This window comes from Perissodus microlepis, chromosome 17, assembly GCF_051167445.1.
Source record: "Perissodus microlepis isolate ML-2025 ecotype Zambia chromosome 17, ASM5116744v1, whole genome shotgun sequence".
In the NCBI taxonomy this organism is placed as follows: domain Eukaryota; kingdom Metazoa; phylum Chordata; class Actinopteri; order Cichliformes; family Cichlidae; genus Perissodus; species Perissodus microlepis.
The window spans coordinates 19,350,860-19,377,449 of record NC_140477.1 but is presented as its reverse complement, the minus strand read 5'-3'; the positions used below and the strand labels follow the sequence as shown (position 1 = coordinate 19,377,449).

The following is a 26,590-nucleotide window of genomic DNA, read 5'->3' as shown; positions in this document are numbered from 1 at the left end:
GTGGAGTATCTTTTATTTCTCGCTAGAATTGATCTACATCTTGTTGTCTTTGAAGATGAAGATCAGGTCTGTAACCACTCGTCAGACTGAGTCAGTCTGACTGATTTCAAATTGCCACTTTCATGGAGTTTCTTTGTCAGAATAAATCGATTAACTTTTAGAAATGAGGAAAAATCTGTTGCTGTCTATGTAAACAGAAAGTCACATTCACTACTTCAAGTCTAGTCAGAACCTCATAGATCTGAAACAGAACTTCTTCCACAGATAGTGATATCACTGCTGCCTCTCCAGCGTTGCTGTTATATGGGAAAATATCCAGAATACAGCCAACTGGTAAGCAGATGAGTGGAGAACCCTGCTGCAAAGAGATGTATTGCTCCGTGTCTGAGATTGATTCTAACATGTTGGTAATCAGTCTTTGAAGCTACACTTTACACAATTTGTGCAAAAACTGGACAACACAAGATTGGAACAAAGTTGTCTGCTGTGACATTCAGATGATAGGATCAAAATTGGTGTAAACGGCATGAAAGTGTGGCTCTGTCTTGTCCTGTATTGATGGTTTAGGCTGCTGGTGGTGTAATGGTGTGGGGGGTTTTTTAGTACCAAGTGAATGACATTTAAACACCACAGCCCACCTGAGTATTGTTGCTGCTTCAGTAGGATAATGCCCCAGCTCACAAAGCTGAAATCAATTGTACTCTAATGGCCTTCATAGTGACCAGATCTCAGTCCAGTAGCCACCTCTGGGATGTGGAGAAACAGGAGATTCACATTATGGATGAGCAGCTGATAAATCTGTAGCAGCTCTGAGGAATGCAGCACCTTGTTGAATTTGTGCCACGAGAAATTAAGGCAGTTCTGAGAACACAATGGGCTCCAAGCTGATACTAACAATGTCCTGAATATCACAGGTAGGATCGGGGACCAAGGGAAACCCTGGTGAATACCAGCACCAATACCAGATACCAAAAAGCATGCTTGACTTTGTGTGGGAGAGAGGAAGGAGACATGATTTTGGTTATATGACCTGATGGCTCGTAACAACACTGTGGTACACAGTACTGCAGGAGTATACCAGACACATGTAGACTAGACTGTCAAACTTCATGACTGCTCCAGAAGTTTCCTGACAGTAAAGAGCTGTTCCACTGTTCCACAACTAGAACCGAAGCTGGATTGCTCCTCCTGAATCTGAGATGATTGTTATGTGGATTCAAGCTGGCCATGATATTTATAGACCCAAATACGACTTGAACAAGCTTAATAGAGTTACTTTTATAAATCCAATATGCTATAAATGATCTGTCAGAGTGAGCAGTAATAAAAGTATTTAAGGTGACTGAGTCCCAGAGACAAAATGACGATAGATATTGCAGTGTGTTTTGTTAGAACTAAAGCACTTCTTATTGTAAATTATTCCTTTAAAAGGTGTTCTGTCATCAGCCACTACTGCAGTACTATGTATATGTTGGAGCAAATATTTATTCAGCTCTTTTTAAACACTTGTGCGAGTCCTGCTAAGTGCAAATCTGAAGGCCTTTTTGTTCTTTGTCTGCCTTGTTTTACTCTAAGAGAACCTGAAGTAGACTCTTGTATCAAAGAACTAGGATAAGGACATAACAAAAAGGCTCGACCCATTCTCCTGCACTTGTTTCCAGGCTCTAGACATGTTCCTTCAAGAGGGCAGAAATAAAGTCTTAAAGCTGTCTGTTTTAGTTATTGCATTTTGAAAGCAAGTCGTAATCGTACCACTCTGTTTTCACTCTGGCTGATGACGGCTGCTCCTAGACAGATTATTCAGACAAGGGTGAGATTACACAGTCACTTTTTCCGTGCACTCACACACACAGCTGGGAAGACAGTTCATTTAACTGTCAATTTAAGACCATCGTGTCAGCAACATTTCCTTATAAAGCAGTGAAATAAAAGCAGAGCACCTTCCTGGTGATTGCTCTTCTGAGTGAGCTGTACAGAACATTCTTGATTTCATCACCCTGAAAATAAAACATTGTGTTCAGCTGAACAAAAACATTTGTTCAGGGTCGTTCATCGTGTCCACATGAAAGAGCTTTAGGAGAAAAGGGTCGATATTAAAGGTGGTTTAATTAAAGCAAACCTATACAAGTTTGTGCCGATGAGTGCAAATCCTCCGTGACACGTTTCTCTGCAATCAGGGACTCAGCTGGTTTCCATTCTGGTTATGTTCCTTTATAAAAACAAGGTTTCTGATCACCTGTGTCATTTTGCAATTAAAATCTCCAGCTCATCACAACTACGTCACCATATGCAAAGAAATTTCCAATCTATGAGGTTCTGACCCAACTCTGGTTGTTTGTAGTTCAGTTGAATTTCTCTTTACGTCGACAGCAACAGGTTTGCAATTTTTGATGATTTATCACAAACAGATTGCTGACTTGACTTGCACGCTGATGGGGAACTGATGGCACACTGACTCTGATTTATTACTGTTTTATCACCGTCTTGATGCAGCAAAGTCAGTTTAAAGAAGGTAACTGACTGATGGCAACAGACCTCAGCAGCCATTTCAAAGCAACAACGTTGCACATTCACTGTAAACATCCCAATCATTTTTCCGTGCTGCAGTTGTGCAGCAATGTTTTTCCATAGTGCATCTTTAACATACAGTATTGAGTAAGAGACATCAGCTGGTCTACTTATTTTTAATTATGTCATTTTTGCAAGACAGAAACTACACTGTTTGAGCCGATAGGTAAACATGAGTTATTAACTATTAGTTGATTAGCAAAATGCATCTATATTTCACTGTGGCATAAAATGAGGTGCTAACTCTGGCTGCCAAAAATATAAATAAAGATTAAAATAAATTGTACTTGATTAAGTTAACTGATGGTCAACAGTTCGTTTATACTGGCTGATGTCATCCTCCTGGTGAGAGGCCCATGGGAAAAGTGACATCACACCTGCTGGTGTGATGTCACCAAGCTTTGGTGATTTGTCTTATAATGCAGCCGTGAGATTTCCAGATTAAACAGAAGGAAAAGCTGCTTGAACTCTATTCCTGCAGCTGATGCAGAATGGTGTTTTTTGGTAGTATTCAGGAGAAGGTCGCAGTGAGAACAGGGCGCCTCAAGTGCCACTATAAATGAACTTCATGAGCTGTAGATATAGAAAGAAAGTTCAGAAGAAAGCTGTACTGGATAATTTAACTGTTATTTTTCTGTTATGAGAGGAGTGTCGGTGGCTCTAAAAGTACCTGGAATGTGAACACAGTGTTTTGCTTATTTGCAGGAAAGATCATCATAGATGGGATTGACATCTGTAAGCTTCCTCTGCAGACTCTCAGGTCTCGACTCTCGATCATCCTCCAGGACCCTGTCTTATTTAGTGGATCAATAAGGTAAACACTCATGATTAACATGCCTACAGAGAACTTGACTATATCCTTTTAAAAAAAAAAAAAAAAAAAAAAAAAATGCAGTCTTTTTGAAGACTTATTATGTAAAGCCTTAGGATCTGGTTCCTCGCCATGTTTTCCTTCCCAGAGATTGCTGTTTATAATTTTATTCTTGTGTTACCAATCAGAACTATAATTTGTGCTCTCTGTGGTCTGTACTTCCAAATCTGTTACCTAAAAGGTAAAGAGAGGTAACAGCAAAGGTTAACATCAACAAAATCTGAATAAGATTTGTTTACAGGGCTTTAATTCAAATCTCCAAGATTAAAACCAGTAGTTATCTGCTAAAAGGTGAACATAAACTTTGACTGTTTGGTTCTCTAAAAAGTTTCTTATATACACAAAAAACTGATGTTGCGATGCACGTCAGAAATGGTTTATCCCAAGGACTAATCACCCAAACAGAAACTCGACAAACCAAATGCAGAAACAAAACCAACGCTCCACAAATGCACGGCACAATTTAGGAGAGCCAACCCCACTGGGACAAGACTCAGCTGTGCACCTGCATGTAAAAGATAAATTGTCACTCTTTTGAGGCTGCCAGCACTCACATATTGAACAGACTAGACAGATGGTGTCAGAGACAAGTAAAGGAGGCCATCTATGTCCACTGCAAACATCTATTGTTGAACAGCAGCAGCAACACTAGTCTTGAGATCTCTTCCCAGGTAATCCAACCCCACCTACTCCTTGACATCAATAGCACACATGTGATGAACCACATGATTAATAGTGAGTGTATGACCTTCAGGACCACCTCCAATGTAGCATCTGGGGATAAATATCTGGGAATCTGTCAGCCGATTTAGAGCTGTGCAAACCTCTTGGCAGCCACAAAAGTCGCCCCCTTGTGGCCATAAAAAAATAATCCAGATTTAAGACATTTTCATGTTGGCTTTGCTTTTTAGTCCTGGATGTTAGGGTTCACACTCAGGACTCAAGCACATGACACAGTCAAAGGGTTAAAAACTAAACAGTCTTCAGCTAATTCCAGCTGTGATAAATTCCATCTGGAATGAATCACAGATAAGGAACTTCAGGTAAGTAATCCTGTTTTTTTAGGGCAGGGATTCGAACTGTTTGTCTCTCGAAATTAGCACCTCTCCTCTTCAGTTTTCAAAGAACAAAACATGAATACACTTACTTGGGTGGGCTTGGTGGGGGTCTGACTTGCCTTTCGGGTGTCTGGCTTCTAGCTCAGAGAGAAGATCAAACAGTGAGTATGAGCAAAGTAGTCACGATCAGCTTGGTATTTCAAACAGCCTCAGCAATTCTAACTACTGGGGGAGAACAGTCAGGCATCATCCAAGGCTCGAGACCCAGCTTAAATATGACGTTGATTGGTGATGAGTAGCAGGTGTGCCAGGCCATGACTTCTAGAAGCCACACCCACCACTTCATTTCATACACTAGCAGAGAGGCAGGTACCACACCTAGACTACACGGGGACCATGATGGTCCATTGTTTGTACTCGCTGTAGTCTTTTGTGTTTTTTTTGTGGGTTTGTGGTTAATACTTGCTTGTTCCTATAAACCTGTTAATGTGGGGGCATTTAGATTAATAATTTTGGGAAACGTAAGATATGATCAAAAAGTTTCCTCAATCAGCCCATAAAAGAAAAATACCAGATTCAAATCTTTAAATTTCTTGTCTATGTCCAAATGGCTTCCTGCACATTTGTTCCTAGGAGTCCAGTTATGACCAGGTGAGCCGTGTGCTCTGCTGTTTACTGCAGATCGGACCGTGTGACTGCTGGCTATCGCCCTGCAGTTTAAAAAACCAGAACGCTTGACATCACAGTAAAGTCAACTGAAACATCCAGAGTTTGAGGGAGAACTTTTACTGGAAACAACCGAACCGTGGTGCACTCCATTGTGCTGTCATGAGTTTGTGTTTTTTCCACACAACCTTGGCTCAGCACCTGCTCCACTCACCAGATATACCTCTGTGCTCATGCCTCCACTTGCCCAGGATGAAATTAAGTCAGGCTGTTTTGGCACACTAGATTTGATCCAGCATGCACGGCAGATGCACAAGAGCAAGTGCATATTGCGTCTGTTATGTTTGTCCAACTCTTAGAAACTGAAACTGTGATGATGAAAATTGATACCAGAAACAGTGGAAGGAGTTTGTCTGGCTTGAAATTACAGTTGAAAAACTAAAAAAAATCTACACAGACGGTTTGGGGGGTGTCCTGTTCTCGTCTGATGCAGAAACACTGATGTTTGCCACAAACGTTAGTGGACCAAAATCTAAACATGCCATCAGAGCACTGTCTCTTTTAAGCCTCCATAGCTGAGTGTCACGCTGCTTGATTAACCACGCTCAGATTTGGAAAACCCGGACTCGCCTCATTGTGAGCTCTTAACCAGAAAGAGAGAAAAAAAACCCTCTTTGCCAAATCGTAGTCTGAGTTCTGTCCCGAAAGATGTTTGTCACATGACGACACAAAGTCCCAGCTGTGGGGTTAGCAGTTGAGAACGCAGTGGGAACTCTGGCCGGGACCTAATCTGACTTTTGTCACAGACGTCACGTACCGAGGAGGTCGCTGGAGAGATGAAGGACTCAGCGCCGTTTTGTGCGTACACACTCGCAGCCTCTGTGTGTTTGTGTTACCAGATGATACAGTGACTCTGTTTGTTATAAAAGACAAAGTGCATGTGCTGTTTGTTTGGACAGATATGCTGCTCCAGATAATTGTATGTGAAAGTGGGAGACGGTGAGTGTGTGTCTGTGTTTTGGCATTTTCAGCAGCTCTTGTTTATGTGAACGTAAGCCTGAGGTGAATGGTCGGCAGTGACTGCTTCACACTGTTATCATAGATGCTCTCACACAGTTCGGCTCTCACACACACACACACACACACACACACACACACACACACACACACACACACACACACACAGAAGTAGTAATGAATGCATTATTTATAATTATTTGAAATGCCTCAGTTTTAAAACAAACATGGAATTAATTGTTATATTAACCTTTTAACCTTCTTAAATGCAAACAGGACCTATTCTGTTTATCTACACGCTCCTTACTTTTGTTCTCGGACTCTACTAGAGTCACATTTTCAAATAATAATCTTCTATTGGCTGTTCACAGCCTCTCAGTTCATTTTCGGTCTGAAATGAGTAATTTTGGTTCCTGTGTTCCTCAGTTTACCCCAGTAATTTTTTTTATTGGCTGCCCCTCTTAAGCAGAAGGTTTAACCAGCAGGTGGGCGTGGCTTCCATGCCCAAGATGACCATGTTAGGGATGTCAGCTCTCTAAAACAGCATACAGAGACAAGAGCAAAAACAGATGCCTGAAATTGAGCTTTTGGCCCACAGGGATTGCTTGTACATGTGCCGATGTCATTATTTAAATCTATGTTTATGAGCATTAAGCTCAGTATAAACATCTCACAAAATAAGGATAAACAGAACAGCTTTCTTTTTAATTATTTCTTTTTTACCATTTTCTCCTTCTCTCCTCGTCTCTCCTCATTTAACATTAGAACTCAGTGCCTTTGACTTCTATTTATCTTAACAATGATCATTTAAAGCCGCTTTGTTTGCTTTCTTTTTCCTGTTTGGCCCGAACTTCCAAACTTGCAGCCCACTCTGCAAAAACCTGTTGAAGACATGCGCCTGACAATTCAACTTGTGTCAACAGTGTCATCTTGACTTATGATTTATGTGGCTGTCAATCGAATGTATAAAAATATGAAGATGTTTTTGAATTTTTTTAAACAAGCACTATGAAGAGTAGACGAGTACTAACCTTCACTTTAGAGCCAAACCCAGTTTTCAGCTTGATTGCTGTACCAGTTATAATCAACAGAAAACTGCTCATTGTGCTATTGCTGAATGGCTGACATTAGATTTAGTCCAAGTAATGTGCAGCCTGAAAAAAATCCTTTTTTACTTTTCACTTTTCAGCCAGATTTAGACATAAAAGGATGACTTCTTTTGTGGTCTTTTGACAACACTGATGTCATCCAAGGACGTCTTTTGCTTGTTTGGCATATTTAACTAAGTGGGTCTTAAGTTAAATTTCCAATTTCCATCTATCTAGAAAAGGTCAGTAATATTTTTGCTTCGTCCTGTTTAGATAATTGGAATTTTTTGTGCTCAGAGTGCAGCCAAGAAATGATCCATCTGCTGTAGCGTCCACCAAATGCACATTTTGTTCATCACATTTTAAAATGCACACACATGTGATCCGTCTACTACAAGACTAAAAGATCATTTGAGAGTTATATGGAACATTATGGCAGCTTGTGCATCCGTATATTCATGCAAGATGTTAAAATGCGGAAGGTGAAGCTGAATGTACATCAAAAATTGTGTTTCTGAAGGTCTTACAAAGCTTCTCTTTAGCCATTGGCTGCTTTTTTACTCATTTTCAGTCCAGTCCTTGTACCTGATCATTTTCAGAGAAACATTTTGGGGTTTTTTGACTGAACTATTAGTCATTGAAACATAAAAGGGATGAACCAGTGTTGTGTCTACACATACCAGACAACTTAGCAAAGAACCAATTTAAATTTATGTTTAGGCACTTTGTTACTAACAGCCTGTCACTAAAACACATCGCTTGCGCCATTTCTTTAGTTGAATCTATAAAATATTTTTATAGATATTTTTCTCATCTTGGCATGGTGTGCTATGTGTCTTTCAAACATTTGGGGACAGAAGAAGAACTAGAAGGTCAAGCAGCAGATGAGCAGTTTCTGAAAGGATTATCTGTAAGAAACACGACTACAGGTCAGTGGTGTTGGGAGCATCTGATTGGCAAAAGCTTTATTTTTTCAGTGTGACAGCGATCCCAAACACACTCTTCATGCAGTAAAATAATACTGGATAGACAAACACACAGTGGAACACTATCAGTCATGGATCGGCCTTCCCAGATCCCCAAGCAGTGTGGGATCATCCTGACAGAGAACAGAACAGAAGGCAGAAAAATCCAAAGAGCGCTGAATGTCCTTCTTGTTTTTCAGTTTCAGTCATTAGGATGATGTTGGATGTAATTTGGGCAAAAGACTGACTGGACCGAGGCTGAATTCTTTAGATCAGTTTCTGCCAGTTGTCCTCACTATGAAATAAGATTAAATATAATTCATTTAAACACAACAGGGATTAAGCAAAGCTTAGCCCAGCAAGCAAGCCATTCGTGTTCCCGAATGTTTCTTCTTCTTTTTCTTCTTTTCATGACATTAGACTCTCTATAGAAATGGCAGCAAAAGTGCATAACGTGCAAGTGTTGTGCTGATCAGTCATTCGATGTGTTTTTGGCATTTTTATTCATTTAAAGGACTCACTCTCCTTCCTGGCTGCCCAAGACTAAAAAGACAGTAAAAGTTGCTGAAACAGTTCACATTCGTGATTTGTGATGTCTTTGTTGGTCTTGGGTCCATCACTGTCTTTATCAGCCTCTGCAGGTGGTGTATTAAATCTATGGTCAGTCCATGAGAGGTAGAAATATGCTTTTTTTGTGTTAATGATGTTTACTTGTTGCAGGTTTAATCTTGATCCGGAGAAGATGTGCACTGACGATCGACTCTGGGAGGCCCTAGAGATCGCTCAGCTCAAGAACATGGTGAAAGCTTTGCCTGGAGGACTAGGTGCGCAAACTTAACTCGAGAAAGAATACAGCTTATTGCACCAAAAGTCGGTTTTGAAGTCGAGTACTTGATCGATGTGTTTGTGTTTAGACGCTGTCGTGACAGAAGGAGGAGAGAACTTTAGCGTTGGGCAACGGCAGCTCTTCTGTTTGGCTAGAGCTTTCGTCAGAAAGAGCAGCATCTTCATCATGGATGAAGCCACAGCATCTATAGACATGGCTACGGTGTGTGCTTATTCATGGCATCTTGTGCAATCATGTACAGAAGCTCTTTCCTTAATGGAGATATATTTGTGGGATAGTAATTAAATGTTATCGTCAGCCAGTTTCATTTTACTTATGTAGCCCCAGTTGTCCCAAAAATACTAGAGAAAGAAGCAAAAAATGAACAAAGCAAGCAAAGAAAATGAATGAATGAATGAATTTTAGTTAAAACAGGTTATTTCTAAGGCATCAGTAAAGAGAGACATGACATCATAAACAGCTTGAAATACATATAACTGGACTGGAGGTGGGTTGCAAAGCAGTTTGCATCGCGACAGCCCCATTTTAGCCTCGCTCTACTTTGGATCACGTTTACAGCAGCTCACCACTTCCTCACCTGACGATATGGTTTCTATTCTCTGTTTCGTCTTTCTGTCTTGCAGGAGAACATCTTACAGAAAGTCGTGATGACGGCGTTTGCAGATAGAACAGTCGTAACAATCGCAGTAAGTCCTTCAGTCTTTTATCCTGTTGTTGTTACTAATGAGGCAAAAAAAAAACTGCTGAGCTCAGCTGAGGTTTGTACAGATAGATGCAGATATGTGGCTCTCTTTGCACTGAGCTCTATGTTCATCTATCATTAAATTATTTACCCCACAGATGTTTCCGTTATCTGTGCCTTTTATTAATGGCCTTTCCCACACATCAACAGTTTGTAACACATAGTTCCTTATGGATTTAGTGACTTAAATTCAGTCCTCTTGTCCGGTTCTTTTATTTATATGCTTCCCTTTTTTCTGACTTTTGTCTCTTTGTGTTGCTGTCTTGTCCTGCTCTGTTTTTCTTTCCTTTCTTTTTCAATCTGCTGTCTCCTTCTACTTTTTCCCAAATCCCCCCCACCTCCTTCCTTTTCTTTTTTGTTTTCTCACTTTTTCTTTTTTACTACATCTACTACATTTTCTGTTGTCCTCCTTCATCTCCCTTTGTCCTGCCACCAGCATCGTGTGTCCTCTATCTTGGATGCCGAGCAGGTGTTGGTCTTCTCCTCAGGGATCTTGGTGGAAAGTGACTCTGGTCCCAACCTGCTAGCACAGGAGGAGAGCCTCTTCAGTGTGCTAGTGAGGACTCACAAGTAGACCCGGATCAACACAGACCACTTTGGCTCAGCCGACTCTCGGTCTCTCCTGTTTTCTTCCATTTTCCTACCTGTTTCTGTTTCTTTTCCTGGCTGAGCCACAGCTGAAGTCTGACTCTGGGTCTGCTGAAGCTTTACTGCCACTGACAGCCTGGTTGGTACAAGAAAATACTGCATGCTCTTTTAAAGATATTCCTTGTGGATGCAGTGCAAATTTGACGACAGTCTTCAGTGTTGTGACATTGTTTGTCCTCCAAACTAAAAATTGAGAAGGGATTCAGTTAGAATTAAACCTGAATTTGTATTTTTAGTAGCTGACTGGTTCAGATGCATTCATACATTCATCTCATTCAGCAGGTTCCTGGAAAATTGGACTGTATCAATAAAATGAAAACCTGAAAAGAATGGGTGTTTGGACATCTCTTCCAAAAAGAATAACATCATCTCCAAAACTGTGAAGAGTCCGCATATTTTATTTTATAGCAGCTGACCAGTCTATAAGATTCTTACCAAATCCTTCATTTGATCCAACAAAACTAGTTTAAAACATATTATAATTTTATTAAAACAAAACATTTCACTTATTATGTTTGTGTTTTGTGTCGTCCCTGTGTGTCTCCAGCACCGTGTCCACACCATCCTAACAGCTGATCTGGTCATTGTGATGAAGCGAGGCAACATCATGGAGTATGACAAACCTGAGACGCTTTTGGAGCAGGAGGACGGGATGTTTGCTTCGTTTGTCAAAGCTGACATGTAGGGACACGCGGGACCCAACGGCTGACAACCTGCTCAGTTTCTTGGTTCTTTTGGTTTTTGTATTTTTTTTTAACCTGAATTACTTTCTTGTTGAGGTGAACAGCCCTCTGAGAGACTACCCCACTGCAGGGAAGCCAGTAACATACTGTTTCTGCGAGGAGAAGCTTCCCTGTGCACTCACCAAATGGAGACAGGGTCAGCTGTCAGTCAGTGGGTTTAAGAAGTCGTACTAAAGAAGTCAGGTAGTAAAAGAAGGTGCTTTGGGTAGGCTTGCTAAACAATGAGTCCATCGATTGGTTCATCCCGTTTTTATTTTGTTTGAATTTAACAAAACCCAATTACACAAACCACAACATTACTAGTATTTGGACTGGAAAGTGAAATAATAAAGATATATCTTATATGTGATGGATGGCTAATGCAAACTACAAATGAATATATTTTCTCACTTGTCTCATAGAAAATCTAAAGTTATTTTTCTGACTTTCAAAATTTTCTCAAGATCTTCCTTCTAAACAAGAAAATAAGCAATAAATATAATGCTTGCGAAGCTCACAGTATCAAAATGGGCAGCCAGGCATATCTTTCCTGTGCTCTAAGACTAAGAATAGTGAGAACAGTTAATAGTTAATAAAGAACTGATAAAAAGCAAAGTTATTTCATTTCTTATTGCCAGTAAATCCCACGAATGACCAAACCTACTATAAAATATGTAATATGTACACTAAATAATGCAACCACAAATACAAAAAAGTAAGTCTTAAAAACTGCAGTTGTGGCCACTTGATGCTGGCTTCGAAAAATCTCCACAGATCCTGTGTCAAAATGTCTAAATTTACAAAAGAAATGAACATGTTGATGAAAAACGTGTATCTCAGATCGGTTGCCTGCAGTTGCTAGGTGAAATCGGCCAGAAAGAGGTGTACGGAGCTGTACTGAAAACCTCTGTGGTTGCTTTGGTCTGTATCAGATTGCTGCAGTTGCAGGTTGTGCAGCAGTGAAACTGTGAGGAATGTGATGAAGACGGTAAATGACGACTGTTCACCTTCAAAGTAAAAGTTGTTCCTTTTGAAACGTGTTGGTTTTGGCAGTAAGGCACAACTTGCCAAGACAAGTCAACATTTCCAATGCAAATCTTCAATTCTATTGACAAAACAAATGAATCAGGGGCAACTTGGAGTTCAGCATCTCGCTCACTTTTGACATGCAGACTAAATGAGCCAAGAATCAAACTACCAACCTTTTGATTGGTGGACAACCTGCTCCTCCTCCTGAGCTAAAGTTGGCCATATGATAGGTGTCTAGGACTATACGACCCATTTAAATTGCATATATGTTTAAAGTTAGGCAATACTAGAACTAGAACTAGACATCTCACCCATGTTTATGGCTTTGGCACCTTTTGGATCTGATGAGCAGATTTTTCTATGTTTGATTAAACTTGTGGATGCACTTTTCTAACCAAGCTAATAAGCACTAGCTGATAGCTTTTGGCTCCATAAAATGTCAAGATAATGCTAAAGCCATGACATCATTATTGTTATAACTACCATATTTATATAAAATCTCTCTGAGAGCACCGAATATGGATTACCTGCCTTAACAAATGCACTGTTACCTCTTTTTAACACATTTTTTACACCGTTTTAAATGGATTTGAAAGGTTTTTAGGTTAGAGTATTAAGACAGAGGCTTATGTTTGTTGGTCTTTTCATGGGATTTGTAGACAGTAGGAAATACATTCAGTTTATTAAATAGGAGATTTGAGATTTTATTTCAGGCGTTGAGGCTGTGAAAAGTGTAAAATGTAAAGATTTAATAGTTGGAGAGTGAACAGAAGTGTTGTTTCATATTAATAGAATTTTTACAGTCTTTAATTATCTTGTGTAAAATATTTGTTACTTTTTAGATCATGCACCACCTCTGTTTATACTGACTAGCACCTGTATTATGCAATAATAATGATGGAAGAATTTTTAAATGTATTTAAAATCCTTTTTAAAAATGACTGTTGGCTCTTTGGCCATTATTTTTCTGAATAACGCAGTGGAAGGATTTTAAATTGACCCTTTTGTATTCTACTCTACTTTCTGACCTTAAGTTCTGCCATAGAGGTAACACTGATAGAAATGACAAAGCTGATGGAATCATATGGTTTTATTAACCAGTTTAAGAATGCATTTATAATGATAAATAACACCGCTGATTGTTGTGGCTGTTCTTTGACTGAACATGTGTTGACATTTTTCACGAGATGCCAAAAATGAGACGTCACAAAATACCAACAGGAGTTTCCCAAGTGAAGGCTGGATACTCTATTTCTGGCCTACTTCTCCTTCCTCCCTGTTCTATCAGTTGTACATCTATGCCTCCATTAGTACAAACACTGTAAGGTGTCACGGCTCAGCCTGCAGCCAGTGAACCTGCTGTCTGTCTGCGGTCATGCTTTGCTGAACTTTTTATCCTCGGGGACAATAGATACCCAGCATGCCTCCCGTTAACTCCAGAGATGCTTCATGGATGTTTGAGAGGGCAGTGATGTCTTTTCTTTTTTTTTTACTGAGGAAGAGCAGTAAGTTGCAGTAACTTAATAATCAGTTCTAGGGGCTGAAATTTAGAGCTACATCAATCTCTATTTTGCACATTAATAATGCAAGATTGGTAATAAATCGGATGAAACCAAATTAGAGCCCATAGGAGAGAGTGAATTTTAGAGAGTGAAATTTAGCATTCACAAGGTGAACATAAAGAGGAGTCCATACAGTAAAAAAGAGCTTTTGCATATGAGAACTGCTCCATCTCTTTGATGGGCTGATATCAAGACATGTTTTTATATATTTTTATTTTTAAATAATGAAACTTTAACACACTCACTGTTTTTATCAGACTGATTGGATTCTCCTTGGAAGTCCTAGCTAACACTTTTCATTTTCTGTGCAATGCATTGTGTAGTAGATTTAGATTTAATGTTTTCATGTAGCTTTGTTTAAAGTGTCCATTAAACTAGGAGAGTTCATTTTCTGCTGGAAATCCTGTTAGAGGCAGACACTTTGTCTCTGCATGCAGAGATATGAAGGCATTTTACATGCATCTTCATAACCATAAGCCACCTTTAAAAATGAAAAATGAACATTTGATATATCATTTCTTTCATCTGTACAAAAAAGTTGTAATGTTGGCTAACTGAAATCCTAAAAAAGCTTGTTGATGGTTTCTCGCTCGGCATGTATAATTCAACTTGTGTGGATCAGGTCTCCTGAAATTTAAACTATAGGATGATGTTGTGAGCTGTTGTACATGTGTAAATGTTATTTTAGTCCATTGCTAGGTGGTTGCTAGGCAATGTAATAGCATCACAATATCTGGCATAGACAAGAACCTTTGGGGGCCGGAGATGTACCTGTGAGCCAAGTTTGTCTGCCCGACTTCTGACGCTCTCGGAGGGGTTTGTGGACAAAGAATCAAACACACAGCAGAGATGCCAGAGTCCTTTCTTTTGCATTGAAAGAAAAATATTTGGGAGACAGTATCTCATAATTATGACTGTTATCTCCCAGATAAAAGAAAACTTCTCATCATCACAAGATAATGTACAATAATAGAAAAATGCCACAGAAACGTGCCTGACAGCACACTGTGCAGTGGGACAGGAAATGGAACCGCTTCATAATGTGCTTGGGAGCTGTTGTGTTTTTAATCATTTTGAGATTTAATAAGCAATTTAGTGATGAGTCTTGCTTCTGTTGGTTTCAAATAATAGAGGTAGTCAAGATTCCTTGTCACTGTCACTACAATGCAAGTTTTTATATATAAACAGCAGAAGTCGTCCCTTTCTGTAGTTAAAAACACACGCAACATGCATATCAATGAATGGCTATTTAATTAATAGGCAGGCTTTTTGAATATATAAAATGTCTGAAATATAAATGTTACCCAAAGGAAACCAGCTCATTGCCATCACAGTGAATCCATTTGCGCTGCCACTCCTGTGCTCTCAAACATAAAAATGACTGACCAACACTTACGGTTTCAAATTAAGTGATAATAAATCATACTCATGAGCCAAGGTCTCAGCTTTTGGGTGATATTTTCAGTGCACAACAAATGACAATATGTAGTTACAGCTCAGCATTCAGTGCATTTCTTTGGAATATCGTTTCTAACCTCTCTGGGAGCGGTGCTATTGTCCCTTTATATTATTGTATATTGATTAGACTTACTTTGCTTTTGGACTAAAATTTGAAACTTTGTACTGTACAGTGTTGAATGCCAAACATGATTTTTCAGCCTTTTCTTGTTTAAATATCTTACATGTTTCATCTCAAGAATTTGTCACTTAAGCTTTTGAACTTTGTGGTTTCTCTCATTTTACAACTTGTTTTAATATAACACAACGAGATGACACGTGAGGTTTACCGTCACACTTGGTGATCACGAGCTTCACCTGCACTTTTCTTTCCCCTGACAGCTTTAACTGTAACACTGAATGTCTTTGTTGTTTTATAGCTTTATATTCTGTCCCTGCAGTTCTTCCAAGTCCTCGTCCGTCTCCTCTGTTAGCGATCGAGTGCTCTTCCTCTTCTTTGATCCTCGTTCAGCAGCACTTTTTATGCTCTTGGCCACCGTCACACTCATAAATCCTTCCTTTCCTTGCTGTGCTTCCATGCTGCTCCTGTTCTGAACCTGCACACGGCTGCCTTGTAAACTCATCCTCTCACACCCCAAACCACTTTTTGTCTTCGAAGCTGACATTTTACACCAAGAGCAAAAAAGCAGTGGTGCCATTTTTCCACGTTACACTGCACAGGTTTTTTCACTCAAAGAATGTCTCTTTTCGAACAGGTTTCACATGTGTTTTAGTTTCTGGGAACAAACAAGTACATAAAAACAGCGAACGGGTGGAAATGTAAGGGAACTGCATGTAACTCATTGTCAGAGTTATGCAGAAAGCTTTACTTGCTTTCATGAAGTTGACTGTTAACAGAGAGCATCTTAAATGCTGACATCGTTCTCACAGATCAGTTTGGAGATGGTCATTTTTTTCTGTATGTACATTCTGTATGTAGTAGCCTGTATAGCCAAGGGTTTAAACATATATATATTAAACTGCTATTATTATGTGTGCCTGATTTCTTTCTTTTTACACTTGTAATAACAATAAAATGCTTTTGAGTGACGTGAGGCTGTTTGTTTTTGTTGGGCTGCTTTCACGGCTGTAAACTCTTGACCTTTCCTACCTCAGGACACAGGCCAGGAGTCACGGTACCCTCAATACTAGATGTGATAAATTGCTAAATGGCGCCCCCTGATGACTGTTTCTAAAATAAATCCAAATACATGTACTAGGAAATTGCACACATTTCAGAAAATATATGAAAATGAGAGCCGTTAGGTGTTTTTTTTCTTTTTTGTTGTTCTTAATAAACTTTTCCTTGTTGAGCTTTTATGTTCATTTTAAAAGACGTGTTTACAGATTGAAACACAAAACCAGTCAAACTGGACACTGGTTTTTATCAACAGCTGATGTTTGTTTTTGTTTTACCTGAACTCAAAGAGTCATCCCTGCATGAATTATAGCGGCACAATCGAAATCTTGCCCTTACTTTACCCGACACCCACCTCTCAACCATCCTATAGCTGTATGGGGTTGTCCCATAGGACCATTTAGCTTGCCTGGAGAACACCTCTGTGGCTTGACAAATTTAAACTGGATAGAAAAGACGGGTAAATATAAAGATTTTTATAGACAGTTAAAGACAACTGAGTCTAGTTTGATTGGTTTCATGGATGTAGATTAGCAGGGAAAGTGCTGACTTTGTGCCCAGCTCTAACTAAAGTTCCCTGCAGGTCCGATTGTTCGGCTTCCATTAAATGAAGGTAGGGTTAGGATTACCGCCTCCAACCTGAGTAAGAGCTACAATTACAGACAAGAGTAGCTCCTCCCCTCTGTAAAATGCCAAATAATGGTCCAAATGTGACGACTTTCCTCTTCACTGTTTTCCATGTTTCTTTGATATTTATATGCATTAAATTAGCCCTTTATGCACATTCTTGATAAAGTGGGTTAAACAATGACCGAACTTAAGAGACATCTGTTTTAGTGCTTAAAAAACTGCCAAAAAAGTAAAAAAAAACCAAAACAAAACAAAAAACCCTATAAGACAAAAAGATTCTAGGGCCTTCCAAAGCGGGCCGTTTCGGTGGTTTTGCCCTTTCCCACTGCCTTTTAGGGGGACCTGAAGGCAGCAGCGCTCTGATCCGAGCGGGTCTTGACTCTGGAAGTGCGTCAACAGCAGAGTGGAGACCGTCCCAGCCCTCAGAGGCTCAGAGCAGAGGCGGCGCGCTGCCTTCAGTCCGAAACATCTCCGAAAGGCGACGGAGTTATAACTGCTCGTTCGTCTTTGAGCGTTTCCCTGCTGGTGGGCATGCTGCGTCCGTGCGTAAAGACGCACTGAGGACTGTTTTCTTTGCCATCGGGAGCGGCAAGCGGACGAGAAGATGTTGGCGAGGAAAAGCATCATCCCGGAGGAGTTCGGTCTCCCGGGGCTCGTCTCCCGGATGCCCCGCAAGCCGGTGTTCAGGGACCGCGTGAACAAAGCGCGCTTCATCGCCAAAAACGGCTCGTGCAACTTGGCGCACAAGAACATCCGCGAGCAGGGGAGATTCCTGCAGGACGTCTTCACCACGCTGGTGGACCTTAAATGGCGCTTCACGCTGGTCATCTTCACCACGACATTCGTCAGCAGCTGGCTGCTGTTCGCCATGAGCTGGTGGCTGGTGGCATTTGCGCACGGAGACCTGGACCCTACGCGTGAAAACATGACCGACTGCGTAAAAAATCTGAAGTAAGGAAAAGCCTGAGTGCTTTCATGTAACCTGTTCCAAGAAAACGAGGTTGTTAAAGTGTGTTTGGTGTAAATCCGTCAAGTTTTGCTCTGTCGAAATTCTTTCTGTATCCGTCTGCACTTGATCCAAACCTCCCAGCTCCCACCCGCCTCCTCTTCTCTTCGCCAACATTCTCCATTTTTAAACTGTGGAAGAGAAAAAAGAGGGAATGAGAGAACTTCTGCTGCGTTTATTTCAGGCAAATAAAAGAGCAGAAGCAGAAAGATCGCACGTGGTGAAAAGTTTTTTGGCACTTCCATGTTAGCGCATCCACCCTCACCCCCATGAATCCTTACCACAGTGAAGGAGAAGACAGAAAGGCAAATAGGAAATTTGCTTTTGCTTCTTTCTTGGAAATGATCAGAATCCATTGTCGGGAACCACTTGAGGTGGCGGTTCCATCTTCCATTGAAATACTGCTTTATTTTCACACTCCCTAAATCTCATAATCATAATCATCATAACCTTTTCACATAAAATTTTTTCTCTTCTGAATTTGCTGATGAAGCGTCTGCACTTTTATCTTATCTGAATTTCAACTGCAGGACATCGACTTGTTCACGTTCTTTTTAATATTGACGCACCAGTGATTAAAAGACCTTCATGAATATTACATCAAAAGTATTTTTGGAGGTCAGCTCTGTTTTTTTCTGTTTGTCATCATTTCTTGCTTTACGAATTAGTCTTGTGGAAAAGTAGTTGGGGAGCAAATGTCGTGAGTAACAGGGTTTGACCAGACCTGATCTGAAGACCGCAACTCTACTTCCTGTTAACTTCTCAACATCCAACATGTATGTGAATAAATGACCTATGTTTAATCAAACTGAATAAAAACTTGAATTTGAAACATGACCTTACACATCAAGTATCTCACATGCATCTTGACCGCTTGGTGGTTGTGACCCCATCCCTAACCCCGATCAGCCATGAAGACCTGGATGTTAGAGGTTAAGCCCATTGTGCATGAAATTGGTTGCGATTCAGGATGCGGAAGGCAGGGGGCGCTGTCGCAGTGCTCCTCAATGAAAAAGAGTGAACTGAGCTGAACTAAAATAATTATTTTACCTTTTTTCTGGTTTTACATTGTTTCTTTCACAGTGAAGCTCATTTCAACCATGAAGCGATATTTCCAGCAGCACCAGAGGAATATTTCACAATAGTCTATCCCCCAGGATATCTGATTTAACTTGTCTCCCCCTCTGCAGGTCGTTCACATCAGCCTTCCTGTTCTCCATCGAGGTTCAGGTGACCATCGGCTTTGGAGAACGTGTGATAACGGAGCAGTGTCCCACTGCCATCACCGTCCTCATCCTGCAGAACATTGTGGGACTCATCATCAATGCTGTGATGTTGGGTAAGGTGCACAAAATGTTTACCTCAAACCTAAAAGGATCAGCAGAAAATCGATGGTTAAAATAAGACAGAAATATCGACCTCGCTCAGTTTTTGTCACCTTGGATGCTGTTTATACTTCAGGGCTGCTTTAATTCTTCATGCACAGAGTCACAAGCTGCTGGAAACATTTTTCCAAGACTTTTGCTTCATGTTTACATGACAGCATCACACAGTGTCATGTCAAAGAAACCAGTTTAAGATTTGAGCTTTGTGGCATGAAACATTATCCTGCTGTAAGCATGGATGTGGTGTGGCTATAAAAAGATGATCATGGTCAGCAACAGTGCTCAGGTAGGCTGTGGTGGTCTGGGGCTCAAAGTATACCAGAAAACTATATCTAATAAAGTGTTTTCTTTTGTTTGAGAAGCAAAGCACTTTGGATGTCTTTAAATTTAGCGCCTTTGAGTTATTTTGAAGTGAAATTTCTCCTGAAAGAGACGAAAAGAAATATAAAACATTTCTGACCTGCGTGTTTAAAGCAGCCTGGCTCTACAGTGCACAATTCCTGCTTGACCCTTTGCCCTCTTTTTAATTATGTATGATACTGACTCTCGGGTCAGATAGGTTACAGGACTCATTTTTAACTTGAAGAAAAAGGGTTCAGATGACATCTTCATTTCCGCTCAAACACTGGCAGTGAAGCCATTTTGACTCTTGGCATGTTAAAAGAACTGCGGTGCTTTGTTCCATTCTGACCTATAAGTACTGATGCGTGCATAGACGCACCTGCTCAGGTTAACCTTGCCGAGTTTTACCTCCTCAGGTTGTATCTTCATGAAGACGGCTCAGTCGAACCGTCGGGCAGAGACGCTCATCTTCAGCCGCCACGCCGTGATCGCAGTCCGGAACAACCGGCTGTGCTTCATGATTCGTATCGGGGATCTGAGGAAGAGCATGATCATTGGAGCGACCGTCAGGTTACAGGCGAGCCTCTCGTTTTAACCACCAGTAAAATCAAACTCGCTCAACATATGTTTTTGTGTTTTTCTACATGAATCTGAGACATTTTCCATCTAATTGCTGCTCTAAAATGTCAGCTGCCACTTTTTTTAATAGAAAGTGTAAACTTTGTAAATACGCCTATATAGCTTTGCACATACTCATTTTATATGTACATAGAAATAAAGATGAAAAATCAGAAGAAACACACAAAGTAAAATAAATACAAATCATAACTAAACAATAAAAACAAAAGAGAAAACAGCACTGCACCACAATCCAAAGATTTTAAGACATATAAATGAGACCTCTCCCAAATCTTTCCCTTACCAATCACAGTGTGGGCCACGGCCCCCTAGTGGGCCTAGAACGTATTGCAAGAGATCTTTTTACAATAAATACTTTGTGTTTTTGTTCAGTTAACTGAAATAGAAATTTCAGAGTCACAGATTAAAACTTTGATGTGACTCAATCCGGTAAACCTACAGGCAAAAAAATGAAAGCGGGGTCAGAAAGGTGGGTCTTTAGTTTGGGTCTTTAGTCAAAAGATAATGCTTTTTTAAAATGATCTTTGGGATCAGTTCTAATAATTCTGTTTAAAGTTTCAGTGAAATATTCACATTTTTAAAAGATACGGAGCAACTCAAACATGGGTTTAGAAATGTCTATTATTAAATGTTATTCCTCCTTTCCTGATCTACTTTTGGTCCGTAAGTTCTTTCCAGGTAACAACAAGACAAAAGTTCAACAAATAAACCATCAGAACATCAAAATGAATTATTGAAAACACAAGAAAAACTTTTATTACATGAGTGTTTTTTTCTTATGTGATGATCAGAGTTGTTGCATCTATTACAAACTGAAGTGCGACTTTTTTTTTATTCTTTCAATGAATAAAGAACCAACATGTGAAAGACGTTTTAACCAGATTAAGTTTTCATCTGTTGGTCGAGCTGTTTGTGGCAGTTTTATCTCCGTGAGCACCTCCAGTCTAAGAAAGTTACCCACATTTATTCATGTAACACAACTTTAGTAATTACTCACTACAAAAATGCAGAAATGATCAGCCGGGTACTTTTCTTCACTTCAGATGATATACCCCACCTCTCTAAGTATCTACCAAAATAAAGCAACAAGTAGCTTAGTAAGAAGGAAAGCTTAAATAAGGGGCTGCAGTAAAAATATAACGACACAGGGGCAAGAGGAGAAATCTTCAGCTTGACTCTATTTACCTCGATGTCGCTATCTCACCCAAGTATCTATAGACCCACTTTCTAATATATTGGGATGCTATGTGAAGTGCACAAATCTCATAAATCCATATTTGATTCACAGTGGACACGGAAAGTGTTTAAACTTACCAAATGTGGCTTTTTAAAATATAAGAGAAATATGAGCTCATTTTTAATTTGATAGGATGTCTAAAAAAAAGTTGGAAAAGACTGTCTTCTTTTAACTACAGTCTGTAAACATCTGGGATCATCTGGGGAGCAACTGCTTGACCTTCGGGACATTAATGATGTCTGATTCTAGTCTGATGGAGGATTTTAGTTGCTCAGCAGACCAGAGCCCATGCATTAATGCAATGTGCCGGGCATCCAGCACTGATTCTCAGCCTCATTCCTCACGCACAGAGATTTCTCCAAATTCTCTGAATATTTTGATTTTATTTACTGTATATAGAAAAATAAATATTCTAATTATTCACCTTTTTCTTCTGAAATTGTTCCACAATTTGTAGATGCAACATTTTGCAGATTGGTGAGTACAGTTGAGTAGAGTTATGAATTGAGGTTGTACCAAGATTTATTTGAAAGACTTGGCTTGAACAGGATCAGGCCCTGGGTGATATCAGTTACATATGAAGTCTAATAATGTGGTTGGTTTTTAATTACTTCAGAATTCACTCAAAAGCAATTTTTTTCACAGGTTTAATCGAGCTGTTAGTTAATTAGGACTACACTTCGTCTGCTTGCAGGTTGTGAGGAAGACAACCACACCAGAGGGGGAGGTGATCCCCATCCATCAGATCGACGTGCAGACAGAGAGCGCTGTGGGCAGCAACAGCCTGTTCCTCCTCGCCCCGCTCATCATCTGCCACGTCATCGACAAAAACAGGTCCAGAAACACATCACGGAGGCTGTGGCTTTATTACACCTGACTGAACCCCACTTTGTGCTCTCCACAGTCCACACAAACAGATAATATGTGATGTGTTATCAACCAGAAAGCCCCTCGGCTGATTTATGATTAACAGAAAATGGCAGAGAGGAGAGAATATTGGCATTTGGCTGCTTTTGCTTTAAAAATAATCCAAAGTAATTGTTTTACCTTTAGTTCTTTTTAAAAGTTAATCACTGGAAAAAGAAAACTCATAAAAGTAACAGTGTAAGAGTGTGAGATAAGAAGATGAGACTCGTTTATGCCCTACCACCACCTGCTGGACAAACACAGACTTAAAGTTTAAATAAACAACTAAAACAGAAACCATGTATCACCTGTACATACTCTGACATACTCTGATATTTAAACCTGGACTCCCCCCACTCTGCCCTCAGCCCGCTGTACGACCTGTCAGCCATGGAGCTGCAGTGCAGCGACCTGGAGGTGATTGTCATCCTGGAGGGAGTTGTGGAGACGACGGGCATAACCACGCAGGCACGGACTTCCTACGTCTCCGAGGAGATCCAGTGGGGCCACCGCTTCGTTCCCATAGTAACAGAGGAGGAGGGCGTGTATTCTGTCGACTACTCCAAATTTGGCAACACAGTCAAGGTAAACGGTAAAACAAAAAAGATCCTGGTGGACTTTTGTTCATTATCATCATCATCATCAATCACAGCAAAACATTGATTTGGGTCAGTGTCTCTTCCCACTGGTGAACTTGGTTTAAGAGATGTTCGCAAAATGTTCTCTTGTTCCTCCTGCAGGTTGCGACGCCATGCTGCAGTGCCAGAGAACTGGACGAGAAGCCGTCCATCTTAATCCAAACCCTCCAGAAGAGTGAGCTTTCGCACCAGAACTCACTGAGGAAGCGCAACTCCATGAGACGCAACAACTCCATGCGCAAAGGTGCAGGAAGTAGCGGGAGTCTCCGCAGGAACAACTCAGGCCTCACCGTGCCTAAAGTCCAGTTCTTCACCCCGACCGATGGAGGCCAGAACCTGAACGCCGTCACCTGACATGAGGCCTACCGTCTGCTGGCTCCACTGCTCTTCCTGGTGGGGAGGAAGATCCTGGGTGTTGGTGCATCTGTCTCTCTGATTGGACTCATTCTTCTTCTTTTCACTGGCATATCTAGACTTGTGTCTCGACACGTTCACTGTTAATGTTCCCTGTGTTTACGTTCATGGTTTAAAATGGGTCCTGTTCAGATTACATTTGTGATCTCTAAGCAGTTAAAGTAACATTCCTCTGCGCTGACAGAAACCCAGAAAGCAGATACTAAAACAAATAAGAGACGGATGGAAACTGCAGAATTGGTTGTGTGAGCTTAAACTGATTTCTAAATGACATACAGCGCTTTTCATTCTGAAACACTACGGTATAAAACGCGCAAAAGTGGCTTTAGCCTGCATTCTTTCTCATGGCCATCAGGGGGCTACTCCTCTGGCTCCAGATCTTGGCTAAAGCCTTAAAACTGACGTCAGTAAACACTTTTCTTTTGGGTTTTTGGACTCAATCACTTGTATAAGTTTTATGTTCCTTCTGTAAATTATGGTCCTCATTAGAGTCCATAAGGATGATAAAACATGGATCAGGCTGTTTGCAGACGACTGTATTGATTTGACCATCACTTCAGTGATGCATCAGTACACAAGCTCAGAGAGTCACAGATTACACATAGGAAGATAATCTTCCTGCTTGTTCTGGTTTTAAGATACACCAGCACCACTGATGCAGAGGTTTCGTCTTCCCCTATCATTTAGAAAAATACACTGAGTACCTGTGCACTGTAAAACAGAGCTGTGGATGAGACATGACCAATGTGGTGACCATAATCGGTCCTTAACTTATATAATGACTGTCATGTTGTATTGTATAAGCTCTGAAAGTTATTAATTAACAGGAAAGTGTTCACTAAGCTCACTAATGAAGTCAGGATCGCTTCTATAGACTTCAGCTCAGCTGGACTTTTCTCTGAAACCAAAGGATTTGCCCCCTGCTGGCCATTAGAAAGAATGCAGATTGTCTAAATCCGTCTTTCTTGTCGTGCCCCCCCCCCCCCCCCCCCCCCCGTTTTCTTTGTTAACCTACACTAGCAATTCTATGCCTTTATCTCAATGGTGCTGCACATCAGATACTCAGAATAGCAGCAATAGTATATTCTTAAACACACACAATACCCTTTGTGTTTGTCTGTGTGACGTGCCTGGTCTCAACTTCAGTCTCCAGTTCTCTCCACTCAGAAGACGAGACGCTCCATGACCCAGCTGATGTGTTACACTTATTATAATGATCCGCAGACAGAGAAAGCAATCTGAAGATTTCACTCTGGGCAAACGAGAGGTTGCATTGAACCTTTTGTACCTTAATGGTTTATTTTAAAAATCAACATGTTAACGTCTCATGAAAATAAAAGATTATTCCAGCTTTGAAGTAGATTTACTGTAGCCATGGTGTGCACTGTGCAGAGGGGGAAAAGACTGGGATGTGTTCACTTTTACTGTTTACTGCAAAGGTGTTGTGATTCATTCAGAGTCCTTCTTTATCTGTCACCATCAGCTCAATCCTCTGTTGCCAGTTTTGAGACCACAAATAGTTTCATGTGAAATCAACCAGCTGTCGTATCAGCATTACTGACATGTTTGCCTTCACTGTATCTCTACTTGTTCCGCTTGGTTCCGGTTTCCAGTTCATTTCCATAATCTGTCCAAACCGTGCATGCTGTATTATCACAACAGCAGTACGCAAAAACACCTGGCTGTTGTAAGGGCAGACGTACTGCTTAAGTAATATTTTCTAATTAAGTTCACAATCACTACTAATGAGAAGTCATGGCAGTCATTCACCGTATGGTACTGATTTGTGTATTTTTCACGTATGGTTGTCTTTGTGTTGTTTGAGAATAAATACTTATGTATGCAAACGATGCAAATGCAAAACATGAATGTGGTTTCACTGTCTGTCTGTCACTGAGCAGCAAATGCAGAAACCCATTAAAAAAGATTACATAATTATACTGTTAGACACTCTTTCACAAATATATAACAAACTCACTAATGCAGTTTATACACTGATTAAGATCTGCTTTTCTTCTAGGATCTTGGCCAACATACCAAATTTCCTCAGCTTCCTCAGGAAATACAGCCGCTGCTGAGCCTTCTTGACCAGCTGTGTGGTGTTCAATGTCCAGGTTAGGTCCTCAGTGATGTAGACACCTTAGTATCTAAAGCTGCTCACCCTCTCTACTTCACTTTCCCGGATAAACAGCAGCTGGTGAGGCCTCCTCTCCTTCCTCGTGTCTACTATCATCTCTTTTGTCTTATCGGTGTTGAGGGTGAGGTTGTTGTCCTCACACCATGACACCAGACCGGCCACCTCTCTCCTATAAGCCGCTTCGTCCCCTCCAGTGATGCGACCAATCACTGTCATCTGCGAACTTCAGTATGGTTTTATCCCTATTGGTGTACAGGGTGTAGAGGATGGGACTGAGGACGCAACGATGAGTAGAAGCCATCCAGCTTCTCTCTGTACTGCCTCTTAGCCGCTGTAATGGCTTTCCTCAGTCCATACTTCGCAGCTTTGTACTCTATCTCATTGCCTGATCTAAATGCAAGAGACCGAGCATGCAGCACGTGTCGTAACTGACTGAGATAGAGAAGCAGAAGAAAACCCAGAGCACACGAGACAGGAGACTATCAAAATAAATAACTAATACTGAGACCAGACAGAGGCAGTAGATGGACAACAAACTTATAATTAACATAAAGCAGTGAAGAAACCAAAGTCCCAGATTCAATAAAATCATAAACAGAAGAAAAGTTAAACATAAACACAAGGCTGTGGAGCTATGGGAACATAAATCCCCAAAACACAGAACCAACCTGAAGAAAGCATGAAAACAAGGAGATATACGAAATATAGAACCATAATAAAAATAAATAAATACAAGAGTAGAGAAAACCTAAAGATCCCCAAACTCAAACCACTGAGCCAAAGATCTTAATTTACAAATATTTTGGAAGAAAAACAAATCATCTGATAGTATTTTTAC

At 40.5% G+C, this 26,590-nt stretch overlaps 2 protein-coding genes and 1 long non-coding RNA gene across 15 annotated transcripts in view; 2 read left to right on the top strand and 1 right to left on the bottom strand.

Moving 5' to 3' along the window:
- The window catches only part of abcc9 (ATP-binding cassette, sub-family C (CFTR/MRP), member 9), a 77,668-nt gene extending 61,333 nt beyond the window's left edge, over positions 1 to 16,335 (top strand). For 10 of the 13 annotated variants that reach the window (XR_014797268.1, XR_014797266.1, XR_014797263.1 and 7 more), the window contains 6 exons: positions 3,274 to 3,382; positions 8,954 to 9,057; positions 9,148 to 9,281; positions 9,704 to 9,766; positions 10,259 to 10,549; positions 11,018 to 11,122. Coding sequence is in view for 3 of the 13 variants with exons in the window: in XM_084909083.1 (XP_084765209.1) it covers positions 3,274 to 3,382; positions 8,954 to 9,057; positions 9,148 to 9,281; positions 9,704 to 9,766; positions 11,018 to 11,155 (548 nt within the window). In the remaining 10 variants the exon portion in view is untranslated. Of the gene's footprint in view, positions 1 to 3,273; positions 3,383 to 8,953; positions 9,058 to 9,147; positions 9,282 to 9,703; positions 9,767 to 10,258; positions 10,550 to 11,017 lie in introns of all 13 variants that reach the window. The other 3 variants (XM_084909083.1, XM_084909085.1, XM_084909084.1) reach the window with 1 other exon arrangement.
- On the bottom strand, positions 1,992 to 4,767 carry LOC146369505 (uncharacterized). Its single transcript, XR_014797272.1, has 3 exons — positions 4,587 to 4,767; positions 3,239 to 3,361; positions 1,992 to 3,141 (listed from the first exon to the last, which is right to left on the bottom strand). It is a non-coding gene; the product is annotated as an uncharacterized LOC146369505 (long non-coding RNA).
- Positions 16,336 to 17,150: 815 nt separating the features above from the next.
- kcnj8 (potassium inwardly rectifying channel subfamily J member 8) lies at positions 17,151 to 25,484 on the top strand. The gene is made up of 6 exons (XM_084910509.1): positions 17,151 to 17,999; positions 19,245 to 19,393; positions 20,198 to 20,358; positions 22,352 to 22,491; positions 22,932 to 23,148; positions 23,304 to 25,484. The coding sequence occupies exons 1-6, from the start codon at positions 17,653 to 17,655 to the stop codon at positions 23,553 to 23,555; spliced, it is 1,266 nt and encodes a 421-aa protein (XP_084766635.1). The 5' UTR covers positions 17,151 to 17,652; the 3' UTR covers positions 23,556 to 25,484.
- The last annotated feature ends 1,106 nt before the right edge of the window (positions 25,485 to 26,590 follow it).